Source organism: Anomalospiza imberbis, chromosome 18 (genome assembly GCF_031753505.1).
Source record: "Anomalospiza imberbis isolate Cuckoo-Finch-1a 21T00152 chromosome 18, ASM3175350v1, whole genome shotgun sequence".
Lineage (NCBI taxonomy): Eukaryota > Metazoa > Chordata > Aves > Passeriformes > Viduidae > Anomalospiza > Anomalospiza imberbis.
The window spans coordinates 12,578,470-12,605,390 of record NC_089698.1 but is presented as its reverse complement, the minus strand read 5'-3'; the positions used below and the strand labels follow the sequence as shown (position 1 = coordinate 12,605,390).

Sequence of the window (26,921 nt, the reverse complement as noted above, 5' to 3'; positions counted from 1 at the left end):
GCTGGGAGTGAAAGCAGAAGGGGAATCCCAGGCTGGAGGGGCAGCAAGGAAAGGGATATCTGAAAAAAACCCTTTAGTGCAAAGCAGAAAAGTCACCCCTGCTCCTCCTTCTCCTGATCTCAGCATGGTCAGAACTGCTCTGACTCCATGTGAGCTCCTCCCTACGCCCCAGGACATTCAAGGTTCCAAGGGGACAAAGGGGAGGGAACAAAGGGGAGGGCACAACCGACCTGCACCAAGTCATAGCCTGTACCCAAGGAGCTGTCCCGGCCATGAGGTAACAGAGCTCAATATTTACCCAACATTTATTCATTTTGGCAGCCAGGAAAGTCATTCCCTACGTATCCTCAGATCAGGTCAATGGAAAGAAAGCCAAGGAAGTGTTTACTCATGCACTCTAATAAGAGTGATGAATGTTTCACACAAACAGAAACATTTCTAAAAGCAACTTTTCTTTGTCCTGCTGATGAGTCTTTTGAACAAAACATGGTTTCATCAATAGTCTGATTATGAGGAGAAAACACCAATTTCTTGTAAACACAAACCCCATCAAAGAACAAGGCAACCAGGGTTCTACTCAGAGTGTGGACTGAAGGATTATGAGAAAATTACATGGCCAAAGGAAAAAACCAACCTGGATCAGGACCTCCCTTCTGGCAACAGGGCCAAACCCCCTCTCCTGCACTGCCAGCAAAGAGGGTCCCACAGAGCTGCTCCTCCTAAATCTCTGCACAGCCGTGCTCCTCAAGGACAGCTGGACTTGCCAGAACCAGGGCACAGCCACCTGCCTGTGGTCCTGTGAGCCAAACCCTCCCAAAATCCCACCCAGAGTCAGAAACCAACAGGAGATGCAGAGACAACGTGGCTGGGCTGTGCTCAGACTGCAGTTGCTCCTCTCCCTCCCCAAACAGGATCTTTGCACACACAAACTGGAGCTGAGCTCCAGGAGCTGTTAACTGAGCGACAGCACATGTTGTGCATACACCAGGAGAAATTATGTCCCTGACTGCAAGAATGTCCCCACCACTGAACCTGGGCTGCTCCCTCCACCCCAGGAGTCTCTGCCCTGGGCAAGCTGTCCGAGGCTGCACACCCCAAACTGGAAAACCGTGTCCTCTGGAATAAATCCTCAGCAAAACAGACCCCCTCTGGGCCAGAGGAGAATGCAGCAGTGAAACAAGGGGAACTCGAGGAACACTGACATTTCCCTCTGTCTGGTAAGGCCAAACACCCAAGATCAAAGCCAAGATAAAGGGAGAAGCCAGGAAAAGCCCTTTCACAGTGCAATAACAGGGATGTGGCAGTTCTAGCACTGAAATAAAGTCATTGTCAAGATAAGTATTCTGGGGGAGCAGTGGAGCAGGCAGTCCCACAGCTGGCTTGCCTCTGGCTACACTGGGAAAAGCAGGGAGGAGATCCAAAAAACCTCAGGCTCAGGGAATTCACCTGCTCTAGCAGTAAGCCACACTCAAGCAGGCTCTGCAGCTCATGAGCTGAGCATTTGCTAAAGAGTCCTGGAAAGAGAAAGCAAAAACCCATCCAGTGTCTGGAGGAAGCCAGGAACCAGCCATGTGGAGAAGGCAGCAGTGCTGGTGTAGCCCCCTCACTTCCCAAGCTTTCACAGCTTTCCCTGCTTTCCCTTTCCCCAGGAAGTGGCTCCAGCACAAACCACCTGGATCAACACTACTCCAGCAGGCCCTTGGAGCATCCCTTGCTGCCTACCTTGGCTTGCACAGCGTAAGAGGCCAGCAGGACAGAGGCTTCAGGAGGACAGAAGATCTTCTCATCCAAAATCTGCTTCTTCACCTGCACACAGAGCAGCACAGGACAGATAACACACGTTTAGTGGAGCACAGCAGAGCATGACTGTCACAGCAGATGGCTGCAGTTTGTTTTAACTTGAGCTGTCAACCACACAGAGTTAACAATTTTCCTAACACTAATCACAGTCCAGACCCAGGAAATCTCTGGCGGCTCGGAAGGGCTCAGGCTTTCACAGACCACCTTCCTCAGACAGGTTGGTGAGAAGAGCTAAATTTATATGTGGAAAATGACAGCACATTTATCCTGTTGCTAAAGGCAAGGGGTGGGGGGGAACCTTGCATGTAAACACAGTGATAAAACCTCTTCAGGCACCAGCTACGGATTGATAGGACATTCAGCCACGCTGCTAAATAAAAGAGCAGCTTGCAGCCGAGTCTCTGTGCACTGCAAGCTTTGCTCTGGGACATTCAGGCCTCATTGTGAGTCAGTGCTCACCTGTGCTGGAGGCCAATTCCTTGGATCCCAGCACGGAGAGCTGCGGGTCACCTCCGTGGCAGAGCTTTCAGCAGCAGGCAGAGCCCCGCGTGCGCTCCCGGGAGAGCCAACGTGCAGCTCCCCAAGGCCACAGCTTTACTTCCCTGCCTTCTGCACATTCAGAAATTAAACCTGTCATGTTCGATATTTTTTGGGTTGGCACACTTAATTTTCCTGATTAAAGATGGGGGGGGGAAATTTTTAAAAGCCTACGATTTCCTGGGAGGCGTAAATGGATTGTTGGAGATGCAGGAACATCAATTTGAATTTATAACGTGCTTTGAGTCCTCAAAGTTGGGTACAACATAATCACAGCAGATATTCTGCTGCATCAAGATAAAAAACAGGAGAGTTTACAAGCTTAGATGTGCTCCTGTTTCCCAAATGCATTCAGGAGCCCAGGTTCCTCTCAGCACAGAAATCCCAGCAGCAAAGTCATGGTCTGCATTTAGAAAATGCAGCTTGAACGGCTTTTCCTCTCTGATTTTCCTGCTCAAAGATGCCAACAGCATTTTTCCTCACCGTGGATAAAGCTCCTGGCAAATGAGGCATTCAGAAATAACCCTACAGAGACACCAGTGCACGAGACAGAGCTTGGAAATTAACAGGAATACTTTGCATTTAGAACACTTTTGGCTCTGGAGAAAAAAGATGGACTTTGGAAGAGTGAGGAGTATCAAGAGGCTGGTGAGCTCACTTGGAAAGGGCAGGACCCCCTGCAGGCTACAGAGGTATTCCCAAATCCAGGCTGTCCTGACTTTGGTGTAAAAAACATAAGAATGAGTGACTTAAAAAAAAAATTTGTAATTTATCTTCAAATTAACAGCCAGAGAACAGCTGAAACATCCCAGTGAATATCCAGGAATCTGACTAGGGGGGCTCTGTTCCCGCTAACCATGCTTGACACAACTCTTCTGAGGAAAAATGTGTCAGAAAATGGATTTTGTGGCAGAAAATTGATCACATCTCTGAAAGAGAGCTCCTGTGATAGCAGCTCCTTGTTACCAGCCATGCAGCATTGCCACATCATCAGCTGAACTGATTTCTCAGGACACAGAGTTTTGTAGAATGGTTTAAATAAAAAAAAACCCAACCAAGACGTGTTCACCACAGTTTCCAAATGCTTAACTGCAGGTCAGGAGTTCCTGGGGCAGGTGAGACTGTGAGGTTTCCCCTTCTCTGTTTTTCCACCAGACAGCTGAGCTGCTGGGATGTTCTTCTGCTCCAGGTACCTGAAGGCTGTTCAGTGAGGAGAGGAACTTTGCTGTGCAGCCTGGGAAGAGGCTGGCTGCACTCTGTTCTCCAGGATCAAACTCCCCTGCTCCACACAACGATGTCCTCACGTCCAAAGGCAGCTGCCACCCCTCAGCACAGCTCATCCCACACCCTGCAGAGGGACACGAGCCCTTGGCTGACAGATCCATGTCCCTGAGCCACCACCCATGGATATTATGGATCACCTCATCATTCTTGTCTGCCATTTCAGAGGTCTGCCAGTCTGGGCAAGCTGCTTCCTCCACAAAAACCATCCTTCACCTATTTTAGGAAGATTTTGTTGCTAAAGACAAGTCCCTTTGGAGAGGTGTGAACATAAGGATGTGGAGCACACTCTGCTGACCAACTCTGCTGACCAACTGACCCTGGGACCTTCTGCTCATCCTGGTTCCCTCTCCCTCAGGTTGGATAGCAGTGTATTGACTCCCACCTGCAGGAAGAACAGGTGCTGGGTGATTTCCTGGACCAATTCCTCCTCTGCATTCTCAGGATAAAATTTGGCCAGGAAGTGAAAAGTTTTGGGCTCCTCTGTGGGAACATCATGATCCAGGACCTGTGGGATACAAAAGCCATTTGGTTTCTTCAAGGCAAGACCCAGCTCCCTTCTGTTCAGACGAGCACATATTTTGTCAGACACTTTTAGACATCTAGAACAGACCTAAATAGTTCAAACACTGTAGTTAAAAAAAGAAAACAAACATTTCTGACACTCCTAATGATGCAAGGGAACAAAAAAAGGCAGAAACAAACAGCATGAGAAATGAGACAGTGAAGGTTGATCCTGATCTGCCACGTGCTCGTTGCCTCTCCTGATACTTATGGAGCGATGTTGGATCCTGCTGCGCCACCACCCGACTCTCTCCTTGTTTTCCTGCACTGAGTTTATTTCAGTGGTGTTTCTTACCACCTTGCTCTGGTACTGCTCAGTTAAATGTTGGCTTAAAACCTCAGCCTGAGAGGTGAGACACCCAGGCCTCCCTCGGTGTCCATGACCTCCCTCGGTGTCCTTTGGATGTGAACAAGCCACATCTGGCACCTCCAAAACCCTCCCTTCACAGATTTGGGAAGCATTTCAACCCTTAGCCCCATCTCCTTTTCACTCTGGTTTTCCTCCTTCCAAGCTCTCGGTTTTTCTCAACAACAAAACAAGAGGCAACTCCACTTTTCTGCTGATGGTTTTGTGTTCAGGGACACAAAAGAGAGAGTTTTAGGTTTCATTTGCTTTGCAGTCACCCTGAAGTGCAGCACCCCAGCATGGCTGTATCCCAAAATGTCTCCGGGGGATTCAGTGTGCACAGATGCTGGGATGGGGCATCTCTGCCAGCTTTTCCCAGTCTGACACCCCCAGATACCACAGAGATGGGATTTAAGTGCATCTGTCCCAGGTCACCCACCACACAATCCTGGGCATTCAAAGAAAGACAAAAGGACATTCTCCTTTGTCATCCCACACAACCTCTCAAGGGAAATATCCCCGTCCATGGCAAGGGCTTGGAACAAGATGAGCTTCAGGGTCCCTTCCAACCCAAACCATTCTGGGATTTTGTGAACTTTGGTTCTAACCTTCTTGTCCATTTTGAGCCAAGCCACCGTGTCCTTGATCGTGTATTGCAGCCCAAAGAACCAGGTTTCCCGCAGTCCCAGTGTCCTGCACACCAGATCAAACAGGTCCTTCCCTTTCCACTTCACCTGCCAGAGAGCAAACAGGAAGCAGAGTTATAAAGATGGATTTCAGAACTTCTCTCTGTTCAACCAAATGCACTGTTTTCACCTCTCAAGGTCAACTTTAAACCCCCTGCAAATGCATCTGGTACAGACATGAAAACACCCTAACGAGGCACACTTTATCTCCTTCCATCTGATCTCATCTGCAGAACACCAGCTCCTCCCTCAGTAGGAAACTGAAATGTGATTTCGTCCTTTTCCAAAAAATGACACCCCTGTTTCTTGCCCTAGGAAACTAAGGGTTCATTTAGGCTCTTGTTGAGATCAGGTTTAAGCTCCTGACATGTTCAGGTTCCTGCCTGTTGCCATAGGGAATAAAAATCCCTTTGAACTGCCCCTTGGTGGCTTTAATGTGTCTCCCTACAGGCCCAGGAAGCCCTGCATAAGCACCACCATGAGCACCAGGGGTTCAGAGAGAGAAGCCACAAAATCAGCAGTGACACAATCCCTGCATGGAGTGAGTGCATCCAGAGCCACCGACCCTGCACAGATAGAAGGGAAAAAAGAGCTCCAAAATCCCCATAATTACCACTGAAGTCAGCAGTTCTCTGGGAGCACATTTTGATAGAGTTAAACTGCATTTTCTGCTGAAAATGTTGGTGACAGAAGCAGCCAAGGAGCAGAGAAAATTGGTTGCTCAAGGACCATGTCCTTGGAGCAATCCTGCAGCTGCATCCACGATGCTACTGAAGTTTGCTCGTAAAACCGGGAGGTGTTGGGAGGCAGAGAGGTGAAGAGGGACATAAACCACGTGAATCTAATATGCCAAAGCCACTTTGGTCTTCCATCTGCACGCTGAAAACAATTGCTGGACCGAGACATATGGCAATTACTCCAAAGCCCTTGGGCAAACAGATCTCGTGCGCTCTCTTGTCACTACAACTCAATCCTGGTGCCACCTGGACACATCAATATTAACGCCGGGCCGCTCCCGCTGTCACCCACTGCCGCCTTGTGGGCACAGCCGGGCCCAGCTCAGCCAAGCTCTGCCGTTCAGCGATGACTCCGTCACTGCTCTCCCCCTTCCCGGAGAGCTCAGACACACGCTGACAGTCCCGGAATAGGACAAAGCCGCCGCCACCCTCCCGAAAAACACCACCCCCGGACTGCTCGCCGCAATTCGGATCGGGCGCTGTCAACACCTCCGGGTCAAAACGCCAGGAGCAGCAAGTTTGGCAGTGCTGTAATTATAACCCCCCTAATTTCACACATTTCACTATCCTCCAGCCCCCGGGATGGGCTCCAGCTCGACACAGGATGGCTCAGCTGCAGAAGATCTTTCCCTGACTATGATTTTAAGTGGGAGGTTAATTCGAGGGCTCAGACAAAACAGAGTGAGGCCCATTAAAAGAGCTATTTGGTACCATTTTTGCAGGCACATAAAAGCAGCCTGCCAGCAAAAGGCTATTTCTTCACTAAACTGCTTTGTATAAAGCATTATGGGCTGTTTTTCCTTCTCTAAGACCATATTTCAGTCTCAGCACAGCAGTGCCTGCACCAAACCTTCCCAGGACAGGCTCCTGCCTGCTGCTGAGAGAAGCACCAGGACATGGCTCCATGTCCCATGGGATCAGTGCGCTAAACCTGGAATTTCCATTGGCTGTGACTCCTCACTGAACCACCACACATACCTAAACTGTGCCCAAGAGCTGACAGGAACCAAAGGTTTCTTCTCAAAACACAAACCACCCGTTTGTTTTGAAGAGCAGCACTGTGGACTAAAGCAGAAGCTTTATGCAGCTTTAACTTGGTGATGGGAATTTGGAATGGTTTGGGTGGGAAGGGACCTTAAAGACCACGCAGTGCCACCCCCTGCCATGGGCAGGGACACCTTCCACTGCCCCAGGCTGCTCCAAGCCCTGTCCAGCCTCGCCCTGGACACTTCAAGGGTTCCAGGGGCAGCAATAGCTTCTCTGGGCAACCCATGCCAGGGTCTCACAGCTGATTTCTTCCTGACACCTAACTTAAATCTCTCCCCTTTTAGTTTAAAACCATTACCCGTTCCCCTATCACTGTCTGCCTGCATTAAAAACTCTCTCTCCTGTTTTTACAAGCCCCTCTTTAAGGGACTGTATTTTAAGTCAGGCTTCTGCTGCTGCATTTTACACCAGCGCTTTGTCACGAGTTTCTGTGGTGGCAGGAACAGACATTTAACATTCTTGCACAATGCTCAAGACTCCAGCCATAACAGAGCACATATCCTCCCCAACTGCGCTGAATTACCTTCATTAAATATATCAATGATCAGCAGCCACCTTTATTCCAACAGACATGAATTCCCTCCCCACCTCGGTACTTAAAATAACGATCTGCATTCAAGTGGCATCTTTTGACAGCTGAACTCCAACTGCTTTACAGACATCCAGGACCTCAGCCCTCCTCACCCATATTTTACAGGCTTTGTATCATTAACTGCCACATTCTGTGGTTGTAAACTACTAGATAAAAAGCCCCTCCAGGGCGTGAGGGGACGGACAGAGCTGCTGTCCAGAGAGCCTGGGGGACAGCTAGGACAGGCTGGCCATTCCCATCCACAGTGTGTCTGTCACGCCATTCCCTGCATGGCACTCAAGTGACACCTGAAGCACAAAAATGATTTTACAAGCCATTCTGAGCTCCTGAAAATAAAACTAAGGAGCTCAGAGCAGAAAAAAACCTTCTCAGCCGTATGCTGGGGTGGCTGGCACGATGCTGTAACAAAGCTCCATCTCCCAGCAAAAAGCTACATCATGATAACCTCAATGTGACCCTCAGGACAGAGCGGGATGCATCACTCCAGCATCCTCTCTGTGCGGCAGGCATCACCTCTGACATTTGCAGCTCCTTCCCCATGAGCAGGATCACAGCACGGGTGGCTGCAGGGATTCAGGAGTCGCTGAAGGAACACGAGAATGAGGCGCGTTATAAACAGGCTGTTACTCCACCGAGCTGTTTGTGCTCTTTACTAAGTACAGAGCGGTTACAATCTATCAGCAAAGCATTTCAAATTAACAGCACTAAACACTGAAAACTCTCCAGCCAGTGGCTAGAACTGAGTATTTCCAGCCCAGATTATTGGCATCATCTTTTTCTCTGGCGGAGACGGCGCATTTGGCATCTATTAACAGGGTTTGCATTATTTATTAACCTGCACCGGGAGTCATTTCCAACTCGCAGGCAACTGCGCGATTTATTTCGGAGCATAACCTCTCCGTCAAGTTTCACAACTGCTCCTCAGCTCCCCACTCGATAAAGCAGCTCCAAAAATGAGCAGAAGGCTTGTCTGGTCCTCTCATCAGGGGTGACAAGGAGGGAGGGCAAGCCAGGGCATGGAGCTGTGTTGGGAGGTTTAGGTTGGAGATCAGGAAAGGTTCTTCCCCCAGAGGGTGCTGGGCACTGCCCAGGCTCCCCAGGGAATGGGCACGGCCCCGAGGCTGCCAGAGCTCCAGGAGCCTTTGGACAGCGCTGCCAGGGATGGCCAGGGTCGGGTGGTTGGGGGTCTGGGCAGGGATAGGAGCTGGGCTGGATGATCCTGTGGGTCCCTTCCAGCTCAGGATATTCCACAATTCTGAAAAATGGGCAGCAAGGGCCAAGGGGTGCAACCACCCTGCACGGACAGGGTTGAGTGAGGGGTGTCTACACAGAAAAGAGATTCCCAAATCATTGCCAGGCTGATGCTTTTCTTCCAACAATATCAAATGTGGTAAAGGGGAGGCAAGAGGGATGGGTTTAATTTAATCTTTAGGTTCCTCACACAAGAGGCTCTCCTGGGACAACAGAGAGGTGCCCAAACTCCAGGGGACAGAACCTGGCTCTGCTCAGGGGGTACAGATGAAGATCTCACCTTCTCCTCATCACAAACACAAACCCTTGGAGCTTCAGCTCTTCCTGCGATCAGGGTGGGCAATAAGGGCACAAAAAAGTGAGCAGAGGACACCAAGGCTCGGCTGCTTCCCAGGGAAACCCAGAGCAGCGGTCCCTGCACACCCCACCCACGGGACAAGGTTATGGCACGACCTTGCAGAAATGACTCACATTTACGGAGTATTTTACTGCACCAATTTACCCGTAAATAACACAGAAAATGGCTTTTTGCTTTGCAGATAATTTTATTAGGCGTTAGCTCTATGCTGGGGATGCAAAGCGAGGCAAGAGCTCCTGCTGTGACACGACAGCCAAAGGACTGCTGGGAAAAGGGGACCAAGCCCCAGGAAAAAGTGCTCAGAGTGAAGTTATTCCTGTTTACAATCAAATTTTAACGAGAGAACGTGACACCACTGAAACAGGGACGGAGAGGGCAGAAGGGAGAGAGCTGGGCCTGAGCAGAGCATCCTCCACTAACCACCTGGGAATGAGGAAATGGATGTAGGCTGCAGCTATTCCAAACCCCCATCCCACAGGAGATGCCCAAACCACCCAGCCGCAACAGTCTACAACTGAAATGGAGATGATTTTGAGACTGCAGACCACACTTATTTCTCCTTCTGGACCTGAATTATAACCACAGTGCCACAGACAACCAATTATTTAGATTTAAAGCCCATTTGGAGCAAACAGGGAATCAAAAATGTAATATTCGTCAATTTTGTTTTAAATAAAGTGATGTCAAATATTTTCAATTGCCACTTACTGAGTCACAGGGATGGGCTGTAAAAGTTATTTTTATTTACTAATGCTACATGACAACTCGATAATGAGCTTTTAATTAAAACCTATTTCTGTTAACCACCGAGGAGGCCAAAAACGCGCCCAGGCGTGAGGATGCAGATGGTGCAGCCAAGCACGTTCCGGGGTGTCTGCCCGAGACAGAGACAGAGCGGGAACACCAGAACAGGCGGCTGCGACCAGACAGAGCCAGGGGAGAGGCAGGGGACAACAACTGGTGACAATGTGCCCTCTGACCTGCTCAGGTGAGACCTGCAGAGCTGCCCCAGCCCTGGGATCCAGCACAGGAAGGACCTGGAGCTGCTGGAGAGAGTCCAGAGGAGGCCACAGAGATGCTGCATGGGCTGGAGTCCCTCTGCTCTGGAGCCAGCCTGGGAGAGCTGGGGGTGCTCCCCTGGAGAGGAGAAGGCTCCAGGGAGAGCTCAGAGCCCCTTGCAGGGCCTAAAGGGGCTCCAGGAGAGCTGGAGAGGGACTGGGGACAAGGGATGGAGGGACAGGACACAGGGAATGGCTTCCCAGTGCCAGAGGGCAGGGATGGATGGGACATTGGGAAAGAATTGTTCCCTGTAAGCACAGATTGAATCTGTGGCTGCCCCTGGGTCCCTGGCAGTGTCCAAGGCCAGGCTGGACACTGGGGCTGGGAGCACTCTGGGATAGTGGAAGTTGTCCCTGCCCATGGCAGAAGATGGAACTGGATGAGCTTTAAGGTCCCTTCCAACGCAAACCATCCCATGATTTCATGTCCTGTAAGTGGGGCTCACACAGATGAAGAGTTACGGGGTCAAGAAGCAGCTCAGAGCAGAGCAAGAAGCTCCAAGAGGACAAAAGGAGGGTTGGGATCCTGCAGGAAGCTCTGCTGAGGATGCCCAGAGCTGTAACATCGGTCAGAGCTGTCTCTGTGCTGCACGTACACACCTGCAGCACAACGCTGCTCCCTGCCCAGGAAGGAACAGCCCCAGGCCTTCCCCCCATGCAGGAGCTGATTGCTGAGGGCCTTTCAGTGCTCTGATGAGCCCTCAGCACTGCTGAGCTCTGGATGCAGACAGCACACCCGGGCTGGGAGGGGCAGCCATGGCTCACCTCGGGGTGAAGCCAGGTTAAATGCCTCTCTTCCCATTTCCAGGGCTGGGTCATTCCCTACCAGTGCTTCCTCCCAGCTTCAAGATTATTCCCAGGGTTGCTTCCCTGTTCAAGTACCTTTAATTTCAAAAACCACCTACTTGAAAGACACTGCCTGTACAAAGAAAAAAAAAAGGTATTAAAGAGCATCAAAACTGGAGTCTACACACCAAAAGAGAAAAATTTACTGTCCCAAATGCCCTCCCTCCTTCCCCTCTGCATCAACACATCTCTGGATTAATTAACAGAGTCTGGGGATTGACAGCAGTTTTGAACAGTCTTTGAAGAGAAGTAACAGGAGTTTCCAACTGGCTTGCAAGAGGCTGTGATGGGAGCAGGGGATCCTGAGAACTTTTCAGGTGCAGGGTGAGGCACCAAAGCCAAAGAGGATCCATGTCCACAAGTCACAAGCACAACTTAAGGGAATGAACTGCACCAAGCAAGACACCTCCAAAACATCAACTCCCCAAATGTCACTGGTGTGAATCAGAAATTCTGAGATTTTGGGGCATAAACCCCTCCAAGACATGAGTGAGGAAACAGCCCTTAACTGCTGTGTGTAAGATTCAAAGAGAGCAGCACGTACTTGCTCCTGAGTGCTGGCACAAGATCAGGACACACGGGCACATGGAAGAACAAAACACTGACTTGAGAGCTCGTATCCCAACAATGGATTTGGGATCATGTTGTAGCTCAGAGGGATTATTTCTCTCAGCTTTTTTAAACAGCTGTTCCTGCACACAGAATGCTCTTTTCCTGTTAAGTTTGTGTCCACTCACAGAAGCTTTGCAGCATCAAGAGGTCACTGTCCCTACCAGCACCCTGCTGTCTGAAATTGGGAATGCATGGATCTTTATAAACCCCCTTCCAAGTATCCTGCAATGCAGAAGGAAGCCAAGGGCATTCCGCTCCCTGATTTCTTCCTCCTGCCTTTTTATTTTGGTGCAGTGACTGGACACAGCTCAAAACTCAGCTCGGATTTACTGCACCAGCTCTTCCTCAAAAACTCATTTCCACCCAGATTTCCACCACCAAATCCTGGGTTGTTCCTGTTCCAGAAGATGAGCTTTGCAGCTCAGCTACACAAGTCCCTGTGTCTGGTGACAAAGGGACAGCACTCGGCCACATATGGCCGAAATCAGGACTCTTCTACTTACGAGGGCTTTACATCCAACCTCATCCAACTGGCCCTGCACCGACTGGGGCACTGGGCTAAAATAAAGATCCCTTCCAACCAGGATTATCCTCTGGACAGAGAGCAACAGCTTAAGCACTGAAGCAATAACTGGATGCATGTTTAGACCAGCAAATACATCAGCACAAACATGACTCTTCTTGCTGCTTGAACACTTAAGCTGTTTCTCCAGGCTGGCTGTAAAGCTTCTCCAATTCATTTTTAAGACAGCAAAAGACAAAGGTTGGGAAGCAGCTGGGCAGCGAGCTGCACCTTGATGGAGTGACCATCCCTGCAGGATTCGAGCCCAAGATCACAACACAACAGAAAGGGACAAACACACCCTTTGGAAAATGGGTCATGGCTCTGTAATGGAGACACACTAACGAGGCTGAGCACTGCAAGAGGAAGAAATTGGCAAAGACACCCAGGAGACCAAAAGAAAGATGGAGGGGTTCTCCCATCAGCCAGGGAACTTGGTTCTGAGAGGGGAAAAAATTGCACATGGCAAGTGGGGGAGACCAACCTGACATCAGCTGCACCACACCTGCCACCCCAGCAGAGACGTGGGGTTTTTATTATTGAATAATTCATGGAGTGGTTTGGGTTGGAAGGGACTGAAAACCCCTCTTGTTCTACCTCCCTGCCTTGGACAGGGATATCTTCCACCATCCCAGGCTACTCCAAGCCCTGTCCCAACCTGGCCTTGGGCACTGCCAGGGATCCAGGGGCAGCCACAGCTCTGGGCACCCTGTGCCAGGGCCTGCCCGCCCTCCCAGGGAAGCGGCTTCCACATGGCTGTCCAAGGTTCTCAGGAAGGTGAGGCCGCTGGGGTTGCTTTAGCACAGGGATTCAAGAGCTATGCAAATGTCTATCCTTCCTCCAGATGTTATCAATTAATTAGGTACAGCTCAAACCTCCAAGATGGGAGTAACAAAAGGAAGACACTCGCTTCGTGCCTCCAAGATTTCCCCAAACAAATCTGAAGTCTTTAAAGTGAAACCCCAACCGTGATTATTAATCTCCATCACCATGTTAGAAAGATTAAGATTTCATTTCTAGGAATTATTTTAGATTTAGGCTCAATTTAGAGACATCAACTGCAGAATAAACAGATGCAAAGCAGGTTTAATCCCTTAAAATGCACAGCTGGGGATTTCTAGGGAGCAGACTGAAAAATTAACACTGAGAAAGAAAGTGAGTCTCCAGCAGCTACAGCTGGGTCATGGCATCATGGAATATCCTGAGCTGGGAGGAACCCCCAACGATCACAGAAGAACAACTCCAGACATCCAACAGATCAGCAGCTCTCTGTCCCTGTCAGCACGAGGTGCCACTCACAGGCCACGAAAACACATCTCAAGAGCCCCCAAACCGCAGGATTCCCCCTGCACCTCCTTCCACTCATCCTGTCAAGTGTTTGTGAGGCAGATTTCCCTCTCCTTCCTGGCCAAAGGCACCTCAAAGCACACAGACAGCTGGGTAAACAGTGCTGCTCACTCTTCTCCTGGCAAACCTTGGGATGGGGGCCAGACTCCTTCAGGGAGGAGCAGTTTGTTCCAAGAATTGACTCTCCCACCCCACTGACCCTCAGGAGAGCACAAACTCCACTCCTGGCTCCAGGTCTCACTGTGGGTGTAGAGCAAGCTGAGCCCTTCCCTGGGCCACCTTCCCACCCCAGCCACTCGAGGTGTGTCTGATCCCTCTGCCCCAGGGATGCTTCTGCAGAGTCAGCACAACGAGGAGCCTTCCCCAGAGCCGCCCAAGTGCAAGACAAAAACCGGGACAGAGATCCAGCCAGGGAGCTGGACAGCTCAGAGGAAGCTTGGATAAAACTCACACCTCAAACTGGGCTGCCCTGGGCTTGGAGCAAGCCCAGGAAGCCACGGAGCTGCTGCAAGGGCTGGAGCCCCTCTGCTCTGGAGCCAGGCTGGGAGAGCTGGGGGTGCTCACCTGGAGAGGAGAAGGCTCCAGGGACACCTCAGAGCCCCGTGCAGGGCCTAAAGGGGCTCCAGGAGAGCTGGAGAGGAACCGAGGACAAGGGATGGAGGGACAGGACACAGGGAATGGCTTCCACTGCCAGAGGGCAGGGATGGATGGGACATTGGAAAGGAATTGTTCCCTGTGAGGGTGGGCAGGCCCTGGCACAGGGTACCCAGAGCAGCTGTGGCTGCCCCTGGATCCCTGGCAGTGCCCAAGGCCAGGCTGGACACTGGGGCTGGGAGCAGCCTGGGATGGTGGAAGGTGTCCCTGCCATGGCAGGGGTGGCACTGGATGGACTTTAAGGTCCCTTCCCACCCAAACCATTCCATGATTCCATAAAAACTCACTCCTCACCGGCAAGGTGTGAAACAGCCCCATCACCCACCTGCATCCATCCATCCATCCATCCATCCATCCATCCATCCATCCATCCATCCATCCATCCATCCCCCCTCCTACTCCAATATTCCATGCTGAAGAATGAGGTCTGAATTCTCTCTGCATCCCCCCTGCACCAGCTCCAACACAAGGAGCCCTCAGCAGGGCCTGAGCTCCTTCCAGCTGCAGGAGTCTCTCTGCAGCAACAAGTTATTTTGGCAGGAACCTCCCAGAAAAGTCAGAGTTCCACAGCCAAATCCCACGGGAATGCTGCAAAAACCCCCCTGATCCCAGCAGGAAGTGACACTCGGCCACAGCACTGAAATTCACAATTATTTACTTTCCACCATCAGTTATTGCTGCAGCCTCGGGAAACCACCAAAAACAGAGCCAGGACACTCACACTCTGCTGGAAGTGGGAAGCTCACACGGCTGCCCAGAGCAAATCCTTAATCCCTGGGAAAAGCAGGAAGTTCTTCAGGGCTGAGAGCAGATTTCCAGAGCAAGGAAATCGGTGATGACAAACTCCCCTTGGCTGATGGGTGCTGGGATTCCCTCGGGGTTGGGGTCAGGATAATGAAATATAAACTATTGAACACAGAGGCTGGAGGGGGGGTTTCAATGTTTGTGTGCCCCCCTCACCCCCTCTGGATCAGCTGAAAAAGCAGAGCAGATCCCAGGGTTTGGCAGCAACGCCCTGGGAGAATGCCTTACAAGTTCCAAGGGCCCCAAAAAGGGAAATTATCACAGAAAAGCCAGACCAAACCCCCTGGAGCATCCCTCAGCCTCATGGTGAGCTAAGAGCTCAGGAAAATGCCAATATTCTGTCCTTGGGCGTTTGTGGAGCGCTCGGGAGTTGGATTCCTGTGGATTCAAGCCTTGACACTGAGATTCCTCAAGCCCTGTGACAGCCACAGTGCAGTGGTGACTGGGGCTGGGATGGCAGGACAGCACTGGATTAGAGCCCAAAGGAAGCTGGGTTGTAATGAGAATAAAGCTGAATTATAGCCAGGATAAAACTGAATTATAGCCAGAATGATGCTGAATTATAGCCAAAGTACAGGATGAATTATAACCGGAATAATGCCAAATTGCACCCAGAATGAGATCGAACTGTAATCGGAATGAAGCCAAATAATAACCTAAATAAAGCTAGATTACACCTGGAGCGAAGATGAATTATTGCCAGAATAAAGCTGAATTACAACCAAAGTATAGGATGGATAATAACCAGAATAATGCCAAATTATACCCAGGCTAAAGCCAAATTATAAACAGAAAAAAAGCCAATTTATGACCAAAACAATGCTGAATTCCACACACAATAAGGATTAACGATAACAAAAATTAAGCCAAACTATAATGAGGACACAACTGAATTACACACACAACAACACTGAATTACAACCACAGCAAAGCCAAGTTATGACCAAAGTAAAACCAAATTACACCGATTCATGGCCAAAGTAAAGGTGAATTACAACCAAAGAAAAGCCGAATTATAGCCAGAATATTGTGCAATCCTGACCAAGATCACAGCAGCGTAAGGCCGATTTACAGCCAAGGCAAGGCTGTGCCGCCGCTGGCCCAGGGCAGGCCCCGGCACCGGCGGAGGGTGGGGGGCTGGCAGGGGGGCCCGGGCCCCTCAGGGGCCGGGGGGTGGAGGGGCCCGTCCCCCTCAGCGGGACCCCCGCGCGGGCCGTCACCTCGCAGCTGAACTCCATCTCGGCGTCCATGGTGGCGATGCGCACGGTGAAGGTCTTGGGCTGCTTGCGCTTGAGGGAGCTGAAGCTCATGCGGGACGCGATGGCCCCGGCCATGGCGGCGCGGCACGGTCAGCGCGGCGGCGGCGCCATGGCGGCCTAGCCCCGCCCCCTCCGCCGAGCCATTGGCCGCGCAGCGCGGTGCGCCCGCCCCCGCCGCCCCTCGCAGCCAATAGAAAGGGGTGTGCTGAAGAGGCGGGAGCAGAAGCGGCTGTGATTGGGTAGCAAGGACGCCGCTCAATAGAAGGGCGGGCTGAGGCGGGGCCATTACGCGCGGTGTGAGGAAGCGATGGGGCGGGGCGGTGTCGCCCCCTGGTGGCAGTCGGGGCGCTCTGCTCGCGGGGACGAGCACCAGGACCCGGCGCGGGGAACCGGGGACACGGGAGGCGGGGACACCGGGACACCGGGACACGGGGATACCGGGACACCGGGACACGGGGATACCGGGACACCGGGACACGGGGATACCGGGACACCGGGACACCGGGACACGGGAGGCGGGGACACCGGGGCACCGGGACACGGGGACACCGGGGCACCGGGACACGGGGACACCGGGGCACCGGGGCACCGGGACACGGGAGGCGGGGACACCGGGACACGGGGACACCGGGACACCGGGACACCGGGACACCGGGACACGGGAGGCGGGGACACCGGGACACGGGGACACGGGAGGCGGGGACACCGGGACACGGGGACACCGGGACACGGGGACACCGGGACCCGGGGCACCGGGGCACTGGGACACGGGGACACCGGGACACCGGGACACGGGAGGCGGGGACACCGGGACACGGGGACACCGGGGCACCGGGACACGGGGACACCGGGACACCGGGACACGGGGACAAGGGGATACCGGGACACGGGGACACCGGGGCACCGGGACACGGGGACACCGGGACACGGGGACACCGGGGCACCGGGACACCGGGGCACCGGGGCACCGGGACACCGGGGCACCGGGACACCGGGGCACGGGGCACCGGGACACCGGGACACGGGGACACCGGGGCACCGGGACACCGGGACACCGGGACACGGGGCACCGGGGCACCGGGACACCGGGACACGGGGACACGGAAGGCGGGGACACCGGGACACGGGAGGCGGGGACACCGGGACACCGGGACACCGGGACACGGGGACACCGGGACACGGGAGGGGGGGACACTGGGACACGGGGACACCGGGACACCGGGACACGGGGACACCGGGACACGGGAGGCGGGGACACCGGGACACCGGGACACCGGGAGGCGGGGACACCAGGACACCGGGACACCGGGAAACGGGGACACCGAAACACGGGGACACAGGGACACCGGGACACGGGGACACCGGGACACGGAGACACGGGAGGCGGGGGACACGGGAGGCCCGGAGGGTGTCAGGGGACCCCGGCGTGTCGGGGGCCCGTGCGGTGTCAGGGTTCCCGGGGTGTCCGGGATCCGGGCATGTCGGGCGTATCTGCATGGTCCGTGGGGTGTCCGGGGTCCCCTGGTCCGTGGGGTGTCCGGGGTCCGTGGGGGTCCGGGGTCCCCGGGATGCCTGGGGTCCCTGAGGTGTCAGGGTGTCCGGGATCTGGGGGTGTCGCGGGTGTGCAGAGCCCGTGGGGCGTAAGGGTCCTTGGGGTGTCAGGGATCGCTGAGACGTGAGGGCTTTGTGGGTCCGTGAGGCCCTTGAGGTGTCCCCGCTGCCGTGGGGTGTCCCCAGTGCCTTTGGGTGTCCCCAGTGCCTTTGGGTGTCCCCGCTGCCGTGGGGTGTCCCCAGTGCCTTTGGGTGTCCCCAGTGCCGGGGGTGGCCCCAGTGCCTTTGGGTGTCCCCGCTGCCGTGGGGTGTCCCCAGTGCCGGGGGTGTCCCCAGTGCCGGAGGTGTCCCCAGTACCTTTGGGTGGCCCCAGTGCCTTTGGGTGTCCCCAGTGCCTTTGGGTGTCCCCAGTGCCGGGAGTGTCCCCAGTGCCTTTGGGTGTCCCCGCTGCCGTGGGGTGTCCCCAGTGCCGGGAGTGTCCCCAGTGCCTTTGGGTGTCCCCAGTGCCGTGGGGTGTCCCCAGTGCCTTTGGGTGTCCCCAGTGCCGGGGTGTCCCCAGTGCCGGGGGTGTCCCCAATGCCGTTGGGTGTCCCCAGTGCCGGGGGTGTCCCCAGTGCCGTGGGGTGTCCCCAGTGCCTTTGGGTGGCCCCAGTGCCTTTGGGTGTCCCCAGTGCCGGGGGTGTCCCCAGTGCCTTTGGGTGTCCCCAGTGCCGGGGGTGTCCCCAGTGCCGGGGGTGTCCCCAGTGCCGTTGGTGTCCCCAGTGCCGGGGGTGTCCCCAGTGCCTTTGGGTGGCCCCAGTGCCTTTGGGTGTCCCCAGTGCCTTGGGGTGTCCCCAGTGCCTTTGGGTGTCCCCGCTGCCGTGGGGTGTCCCCAGTGCCGGGGGTGGCCCCGCAGGACGGGGTTCCCTGGGTGACACGGGGTGCTGCCCCCTCGGTGGTTGCCGGGGCGAGGGAACCCACGCGGTCCCGGGGGCGCCCGGGTGTCCGCGCTCATGAGTGGGGGCAGAGACTGGGACCAGCGCCCGGGACGGGCGGGGACACGGGGCAGGACTGGGACTGGGACTGGGACTGGGACCGGGACTGGGACTGGGACCGGGGCCAGCGCGGCGCAACGGGCCGGGACTGGCAGCAATAGCGGGACACCGGACGGGGCTGGGAGCAGAACCAGCTGCGGTAATGGAACCGGGACCGTCACTGGGATGATGGGACGGTGGCTGGGATCCGTTACCAGGGCAAGGGGACGGGACCGCCAGCCCGATCGGTGTGGGATAACGGGCTGGGAGCTGGGAGGAGCACGGGGGAACGAAACAGAAACTGGGATCCGCTCAGAGTTACCGGCACGGAAACTGAGTCCAGCACGGGGATAACGGGAGAGGCTGGGATCAGTCCAGGGTTACTGGGATGGGAACTGGGACCAGTTTAGGGTTACTTGGACAGAAACTGGGACCAGCACAGGGGGACGGAGCGGACCTAAATCCGGCAGGAGCAGGAGGGGGAAGGGACCAGCGGGAGCCGAGAAGCCCCCCCGACACCCCTGGGGGGACCCAGGCGTCCGGGAGCAGCCCCCGCCCCCGCAGCGGGAAGAACGGGGCCTCTGTCCCCGCGGGGACAATGGGGACATTGATGGGCCCCCCCGCAGGACCCCCCATGGCAGAAAGCGACGACCCGGCCCGCCGGGACCCCGCCCCCGCTGGCCCCCGCACCCAGGTGGGCGAAGGGGGTGGGGGACGCGAGGGGGAAACTGGGGAACCACGGGGGGGGTGTGGGGAGTTGTAGGGGCTGGGGGGGGGTTGGGGAACCCTGGGCACCCGAGGGAGCTCGAAGGGGACATGTGGAGCATTGGGGTGTACGGGGGAGCCCAAGACTCCATAGGGATTTAGGGGGCACAAGGGGGGAGCTCTGGGCAGCTGGGGGGGCATTGTGGGGTACAAAGATAAATTGGGGTAGGAGGGCTGGGGGGCTGTGGGGGTGCTGGGGGGCCCTTCCTTGGCGCCCCGCAATGGATGACCCCCCTGCCCAGCCCTGCCGGCCCGTGCCGAGGGTCCACACCTTTGGAAAGGGGGAGCAGGCGCTGCGGAGGGACCCCCGCACCCCCCCCGCCATGCAGGGCTGGCTGCACAAGCAGGTGAGGCAAGGGGCGCGGGGATGGCTGGGGAGGGGGCTCAGGGGTTGTATGGGGTTGGAGGTGCGGGTTTCTGGGGGTTTTGTGCGTTTTGGGAAGACCTGGGGCGGTGGGGAGGAGCTGGAGAGTGTATGGGGTTGGGGGTATCTGGAGTGTCAGGGGGTTATGGGGGTGGATGTGGGGCTTGGGGGAAATCAGAGGGAGTTGGGGGGGTCAGTGGGTGGTGAGGGAGGGTTATGGGGTTTGGGGATTTTGGGGAGATCAGAGACACGTGGTAGGATGGGGCAGTGTGGGGCGGTTATGGGGTCTGAGATGGAAGAAGGTGCTGGGGGGTTATGGGGTTTGGGGTCTGGCACGGCAGGGAATCCTGGGGGGTGGGGAGCCTGGGGGGATCGGAAGGGATTGAGGGGTCTGGGGCAGCAGAGGTCCCGGGGAAGGATGGGCTGCGGGGGCTCAGACCCCGTCCCCCTCCCGCCCGCTTCTCAGGACAGCTCGGGGCTGCGGCTCTGGAAGCGCCGCTGGTTTGTACTGGTGGATCTCTGCCTCTACTACTACCGGGGTGAGGGGGACACGGGGGGCTGGAGACACGCGGAGGCCGTGGGGACCTGGGGCTGAGGGGGCTTGGGTGACCTGGTGTCCCTGGGGGGTCAGCGATCCCGAGGTGTCCGGGGTCACTGGGGGTTCCCGGGGGGCTCAGGGGTCCCTGGGGTGTTGGGCAGTCCTTGGAGGACCAGGAATCCTGGGGGACTGGGGGGTCCCTGGGGTGTTGGGCAGTCCTTGGAGGACCAGGAATCCTGGGGGACTGGGGGGTCCCTGGGGTGTTGGGCAGTCCTTGGAGGACCAGGAATCCTGGGGGACTGGGGGGTCCCTGGGGTGTTGGAGGCGCCTGGGGCAGTCAGGGATCCCAGTGGGATCAAGGATCCGTGGGGTATTTGGGGGTCTCTGGAGGAGTCAGGGATCCCCCGGGGATTGGGGGGTCTCTGGAGCATTGGGAATTCCTGGGGATTGGGGGTCTCTGGATGGATCAGGGATTCCCCAGGATCGGGGCTCCCTGGGGGCTTGAGGAGGTCCTCGGTGGGGTTCTAAGGTCTGGGGAGTCCGGGAGGTTTGGGGGCATCAGAGAAGGTCCCCGGCATCCCCCGATGGTACTGGAGATCTCGGGGTGCAGATGGGGGCTCTGGTGCCCCCCACTGTGACCTTCCTGTGCCCCCCAGACAGCAGCGAGCAGCAAGTGCGGGGCGGCCTCCCCCTGCCCGGCTACGAGATCCGCGTGCTGCCCGCCGCCCCCCGCGCCCCCCGCGCCCCCCAGTTCCTCTTCACGGTCAGCCCCGGCTCCCTGGGTCCCCGAATCCGGGGGTGCTCTGCGTGGAGGGGACGGGACCCCGACACCCGAGCCCGGTCTAGCCAAGATCCCCCATTCCCAGGCTGAACATGCCGGGATGCGAACGTACTGCCTGGGGGCTGAGACCCCCGAGGAGCTGCACGCCTGGGTCCGTGCCCTGCGCCGGGGGGCGTCGCCCCTGCCCGGGTGAGGGGGGCACGGGGGGCACCGGGGGGCCTGGGTCTATGGGGGGGCACAGAGAGGGCCTGGGTTTCCAGGGCTTTGGGGGATCCCAGGCGGCAGGAGGAGGTTGGAGATTTTGGGGAGGGACAGAGAGGGTTTGGGGAAGCTGGGGAGGGGGGGGGGTCACAGAGCGTTTGGCGGGGTTTTGGGGGCAGTTAACCCTTTAACTCCTGTTTTCTTCCCCCTTTCCCAGCTCGGCCCGCTCCCTCTGCCAGCAGGCACTCCAGGAACCCCGGGCTGCGGATCCTCCCTCGCCCCCATTGCCCACGCACTCCCCCGGTGAGGGGCTCGGGGGCCCACCCGTGCCCCCTCCTTGCTGCCCCCCAGTCCCTCCAGTGCCCCACAGCGAGGTGAGATCTGGGGTGGGGGAGAATTGAAATGGGGGGGGAAATATGAGGGGGGCAAGCACTGGGGTGATTGTGGTGCAGATCTGTGTGGTGAGGGGGGTCCTGGGGCAGAGCGGGGGGGACTGCGAGGTGGGAGGGGGTGATGGGGCAAAATGGGGGGGCTCTGGGGCGGAGAGGGGGCTATCGGCCTAGTGGGGGCTCGGGGGCAGGGAGAAGGGGCAGTGGGGCAGAGGGGGGGTGTGGGCAGAGGGGGTTCGGGCAGAGGGGGCTCTGGGGCAGGGAGAAGGGGAAATGGGGCAGAGGGGGGCTCTGAGCAGAGGGGGTTCGGGCAGAGGGGGCTCGGGGACCGGGAGAAGGGGCAGTGGGGCAGAGGGGGGCTGTGGGCAGAGGGGGCTCGGGGACCGGGAGAAGGGGCAGTGGGGCAGAGGGAGGCTGTGGGCAGAGGGGGCTCGGGGGCAGGGAGAAGGGGCAGTGGGGCAGAGGGGGGCTCTGAGCAGAGGGGGGCTGTGGGCAGAGGGGGCTCTGGAGCAGGGAGAAGGGGCAGTGGGGCAGAGGGGGGCTGTGGGCAGAGGGGGCTCGGGGGCAGGAGCGGCCCTGGGTGCGGCCCGAGCAGCGCTCCCTGTGCCGTCCCTCAGGCGCCCCAAGGCCAGGAGGAGCCCCCGGCGCGGGGATGTCCCCCCACGGCCGCGGACGCGCCGGGGGGGCCGCGGGGACGCCCCGAGCCCGCGCCCGCAGGTGAGACCCGGCCACGCCCCCGGCCGCGCCCCGGCCACGCCCCTTGGTCGAGCGGCCCCGCCCACTTCTGGCCCCGCCTCCACAGAGCGGAGCCCGAGGAAGCCCCGCCCCCCCGGAGCAGCGCCTCAGCCCCCGCCGGAGCGAGACATCGGGACCAATCAGCCGCCGGCCTCTCCAGCCGCCTCTTCTGATTGGCTGCCGAGCGCCGCCCCCGCTCCGGCATCCAATGAGGCGTCGCGGCGCCGGCGGGAGGGGGCGGGTGGGCGTGGCCGGGCGCGCGAAGGCGCGGCCGGGCGGCCAATCAGAATCACGCTGCTGCAGGCCAGCTTCTGAGGGGGCGGGGCCGGGCCCAGGGGGCGGGGCCCGGTGGGCACGCGCCGCGCGCGGCCCCGCCGCGGTGCGGAAGATGGCGGCGGGAGCGCGCGGCGGGAGCGCGGCGCTGCGGCGGCTGCGGGGCGGGGGCGCGGGCGCGGCCCCGCGGGGCGCGCGGTGAGTGGGGACCCCCGGGCGGGGACCCCTGGAACCCCCGCCCTGACAGCCCCCGCGGCATCCCCGGATCCCTCATCCTTCCCCCGGACTCCGCGTCCGCCCCGCTCCCCGCAGCTCCCCCGGCGGGGACGCCCCGCATCCTCCCCCCTGGACCCTGCAGCTTCCCCGGACCCCGCATCCCTCCCTGCTGCCCGCATCCCCCCGGGTGGAGACCCCACCTCTGAGCCCTTGAGGCCCAGATCTTCCCCGCTCTTCGCATCACCCGCACGCACCGCGCTGCCCCGAGCCCCCCCATTCCCTCCCGGACCCCGCATCCCCCCGGGCCGGGACACCCGAATCCCCTCTCCTGAGACCCCTGAGCCCCGCCCTTGGCCCCGCATCGCCCCAGGAGGGGCCCCCCGCACCCCGCTCCCCAGGGCTTCCTGATCCCCCCTGGACCCCGCATCCCCCCGGGCGGGGGCCCCGCACCCCCCCGAGCCCCCGGGGCGCTCCCCGGACCCCGCGGCCCTCCCGGAGCCGGCGGGCGGCCCCCAGAGTGGCCCCACGGTCGTTGCCTCGCTGGGGACAAAGGTCTGGCCGCAGCTCGGAGCCGGGGCCGAGGGGCACCGTTCCCCCCCCGCCACTGCCCTGGGGGGACCCGACCTTCGCCGGGGCACCGGAGTCACCCCCGGGGCCGATGGGGAACCCGCGGGACGGGCTGGGGGCTGCTCCCATCGCCCCACGTCCCCTGCAAGGGTCACCAGCTCTGGAGTAGCCCCTGGTAAAGGGGATCCTACGGGGGATGTCCCGGTCGCCCCACGGCCCCTTGGCCATGGAGGGGTCGCTGTCACTGCAGTGGGGGCTGGGGGGGCTCCCGTGGGGGCTGCCCCCCTGGTCCCACGCCCCCACGCCAGTGTCCTTGCTCTGCTGGGCAGCATGGCCAAAACCCCTGTGGGTGCGGGGGGACAGAGTGCAACTGGGGACAGACCCAGCCCAGAGCTGGACCGGGCTCCCGGTGTGAACTGAGCGGAAGCCCACGAGGGGACAACGGAGGCAGCTGCCTGCAGGCCCGGCAGTGAGGCCTCTGGATCCTGCTGTGCCAGCCATTCCCGGTGATTCCCGGTGTCCCCGTGCCCCGCTGTCCCACAGGGGCTACTCCAGGGATGTCGAGGGCAGCTGGTTCCGCTCGCTCTTCGTGCACAAGGTGGATCCCCGCAAGGACGCGCATTCCAACCTCCTCTCCAAGAAGGAGACCAGCAACCTCTACAAGATCCAGTGTGAGTGCTCCTGCCGGGAGGAAGGCAGGCACAGAGGGGCTGCACCCCTCACCCACTGGGACCCCCGTTCCCGGATCCCTGCCCTGTTCCCAGCCCCTCTCTCCTGTCCCTGCAGTTCACAATGTGAAGCCGGAATGCCTGGAAGCCTACAACAAGCTGACGTGAGCACACTGAGGGGCTTCCCAGCATCCCAGCGGGGTGTTGGGGTGCTGTTCTGGACTGAAAGGGGTGGGAGGGCTCGTGGAGCTCCTGAGTGGATCTGTGTCCCTGTTCTGTGCCTCAGTTGCCCTCCCTGTGAAATGGATGCATCCCCCAGGCTGCACCAGATCCTGTTCGGGAGGGCAAAGAGGGGCACTGGGAGGGTTTTGGGGTGCTGCCCCCCACCCCAACTGTGCCTCTCTGTGCCCCCACAGAGAGGAGGTGCTGCCCAAGCTCCATTCGGACCCCGACTACCCCTGTGACCTGGTGGGCAACTGGAACACGTGGTACGGCGAGCAGGACCAGGCAGGTGAGGCCAGGCAGCGGCTGCTGCTGCCACAGGCAGGGATTTTGGTGGGATTTTGGGGCGCTGCTCCCCTTGCCCACCCCAAACCCCTCTTTGCAGTGCACCTGTGGCGCTTCTCGGGCGGGTACCCGGCGCTCATGGACTGCATGAACAAGCTCAGGCAGAACAAGGTACCGCCGGGGTGGGGGCCACACCCCTGTGCCCGACACCCCCGGCCCGCGTCGCCCCCACCCCAAAACCCCCGGCTGGGGCTGTCCCCAGGAGTACCTGGACTTCCGCAAGGAGAGGAGCCGGATGCTGCTGTCCCGCAGGAACCAGCTGCTCCTGGAATTCAGCTTCTGGAACGAGCCCCAGCCCCGCCAGGGACCAAACATCTACGAGCTCAGGACCTACAAGCTGAAGGTGGGCATCAGCCTGTGCCTCGGGGGGGGGGTGGTGTACCCCAGCTTTGGGGGGCAGCCCCCCAAATTCCTCCTTCCTGGATGAGGAGACCCTAAGCCGGGCGAGCAGGGGGGTTCTGACTGGTTTTCCTCCCCTGTTTCCAGCCAGGGACCATGATCGAGTGGGGCAACAACTGGTAAGGCACTGGTTTCCCAGCGTGGAGGGATCCAAGGTGGGAAAAGCTCCCTCTGGAGAAGGGGGGACCCCTGGGGCAGCCCCCCATGTGTCCCCTGCTTCGTGCAGGGCTCGGGCCATTAAGTACCGCCAGGAGAACCAGGAGGCAGTCGGGGGGTTCTTCTCCCAGATCGGGGAGCTCTACGTGGTGCATCACCTCTGGGGTAAGGGGTGTCACCCCTGGGGGACCCCCGGCCTGGGGGCTGCGCTGGGGGGCTCAGGGTGCCACCCCGTGCTCTCCCCACAGCCTACAGGGATCTGCAGTCCCGGGAGGAGACCAGGAATGCAGCCTGGAGGAAGAGGGGCTGGGATGAGAACGTTTATTACACCGGTGAGTGGGACCCCACCCGCCCTGGGGACCCCCTGCCCGTGCTGGGGACCCCCTGGCCTCACGTCTGTCTCCTTTCCTCCCCCAGTCCCGCTGATCCGGACCATGGAATCCCGGATAATGATTCCCCTGAAGATCTCCCCCCTGCAGTGATTTGGGGCCGTGCCGGGGGGGCTCCCTGCACCCCCAGGGGCTCCCTTCCCTGCTGGGGAAGGGCTGGGGAGTTCTGCTCCCCCCGGCTCCCCTCTTTTGGGGTGCCCTGGGGGGGTTGAGAGCAGGGAGGGGAAGGTGGGAGCCCCCCATCCTGTGGTGGGTCCCCAGGATGGTGCTGCTGGGGGGGCTGTGGAGGTGGGGGGGGGCTTAATTGCTCCTGATGAGCCCAGCGGGTGCCTTTGCTGCCAATTAAATATTTAATATGCTAAAGCCTAGGCCCCTCTGGGGGTGGGGAGGGCGGGGCTGGGGTGCTTGGTGGGACCCCCCAGGCTGGTGTCACCTGGGGCTGCCCTGCCGTAGGCATGGGTGCTTCCTGCACTGAAGGACCTCCACCCGAGGGTGCTGGGAGACACTGAGGGACCCCCCAAAACCCCAGTGCCACTGGGGAGCCCTTGCCAAACCCATGGATGCCTCCCAGTGCCATCAGGGACCCCATCCCACGCACCCCTCAAGGTCATGGATACAGTCAGCACCACCAGGGACCCCATCCAATGCCCCCCCAAGCTCCTGGATCCCCCAGCACCACTGGGCCCCCCAAGCCAAGGCCCAGCCTAGCCCCTGGATACCCCCAGGGCCACTGGGGAGCTCATCCCAAGCCCCTGAAATCCCCCAGTGCTAAAGTGGACACCGGCCCGTGACCCTCCAAGCCTATGGATGCTCCCAGTGCCACTGGGGACCTTTGCTCGTGCCATTCCGAGCCCAGGGACCCCCCCAGTGCCATTGGGGACCCCATCCGCAGCCCCCCAAGCCCATGGATCCTCCCACCACCACCAATGACTCCTTCCTGTGCCCCTCCCAAGCCCCTGTGTGCCCCCCACCCCATTGGGGATCCCATCCCAAGCCCATGGCTACCCC

General features: G+C 58.4%; 3 protein-coding genes across 8 annotated transcripts in view; 2 read left to right on the top strand and 1 right to left on the bottom strand.

Annotated features, from left to right (window-relative positions):
- Window positions 1-16,470, bottom strand: part of NF2 (NF2, moesin-ezrin-radixin like (MERLIN) tumor suppressor) — a 46,927-nt gene extending 30,457 nt beyond the window's left edge. For all 6 annotated transcript variants that reach the window (XM_068209177.1, XM_068209176.1, XM_068209174.1 and 3 more), the window contains exons 1-4: window positions 16,303-16,470; window positions 5,137-5,262; window positions 4,004-4,126; window positions 1,723-1,806 (exon numbers count right to left, since the gene is read on the bottom strand). In XM_068209177.1, coding sequence (XP_068065278.1) covers window positions 1,723-1,806; window positions 4,004-4,126; window positions 5,137-5,262; window positions 16,303-16,416 — 447 coding nt within the window. In that variant the 5' untranslated portion in view covers window positions 16,417-16,470. The remainder of the gene's footprint in view (window positions 1-1,722; window positions 1,807-4,003; window positions 4,127-5,136; window positions 5,263-16,302) is intronic.
- Window positions 16,471-18,948: 2,478 nt separating this feature from the next.
- On the top strand, window positions 18,949-22,993 carry LOC137485030 (pleckstrin homology domain-containing family A member 4-like). Its single transcript, XM_068209259.1, has 9 exons — window positions 18,949-19,065; window positions 19,532-19,599; window positions 19,913-20,017; window positions 20,501-20,573; window positions 21,229-21,335; window positions 21,439-21,542; window positions 21,772-21,928; window positions 22,561-22,660; window positions 22,746-22,993. The coding sequence occupies exons 2-9, from the start codon at window positions 19,540-19,542 to the stop codon at window positions 22,991-22,993; spliced, it is 954 nt and encodes a 317-aa protein (XP_068065360.1). The 5' UTR covers window positions 18,949-19,065; window positions 19,532-19,539.
- Window positions 22,994-23,012: 19 nt separating this feature from the next.
- On the top strand, window positions 23,013-26,276 carry NIPSNAP1 (nipsnap homolog 1). The gene is made up of 10 exons (XM_068209238.1): window positions 23,013-23,149; window positions 24,278-24,405; window positions 24,521-24,566; window positions 24,819-24,913; window positions 25,010-25,080; window positions 25,172-25,312; window positions 25,456-25,487; window positions 25,595-25,689; window positions 25,773-25,856; window positions 25,942-26,276. Exons 1-10 carry the CDS (start codon window positions 23,067-23,069, stop codon window positions 26,004-26,006), a joined length of 840 nt encoding a protein of 279 aa, XP_068065339.1. The 5' UTR covers window positions 23,013-23,066; the 3' UTR covers window positions 26,007-26,276.
- Window positions 26,277-26,921: the final 645 nt, after the last annotated feature.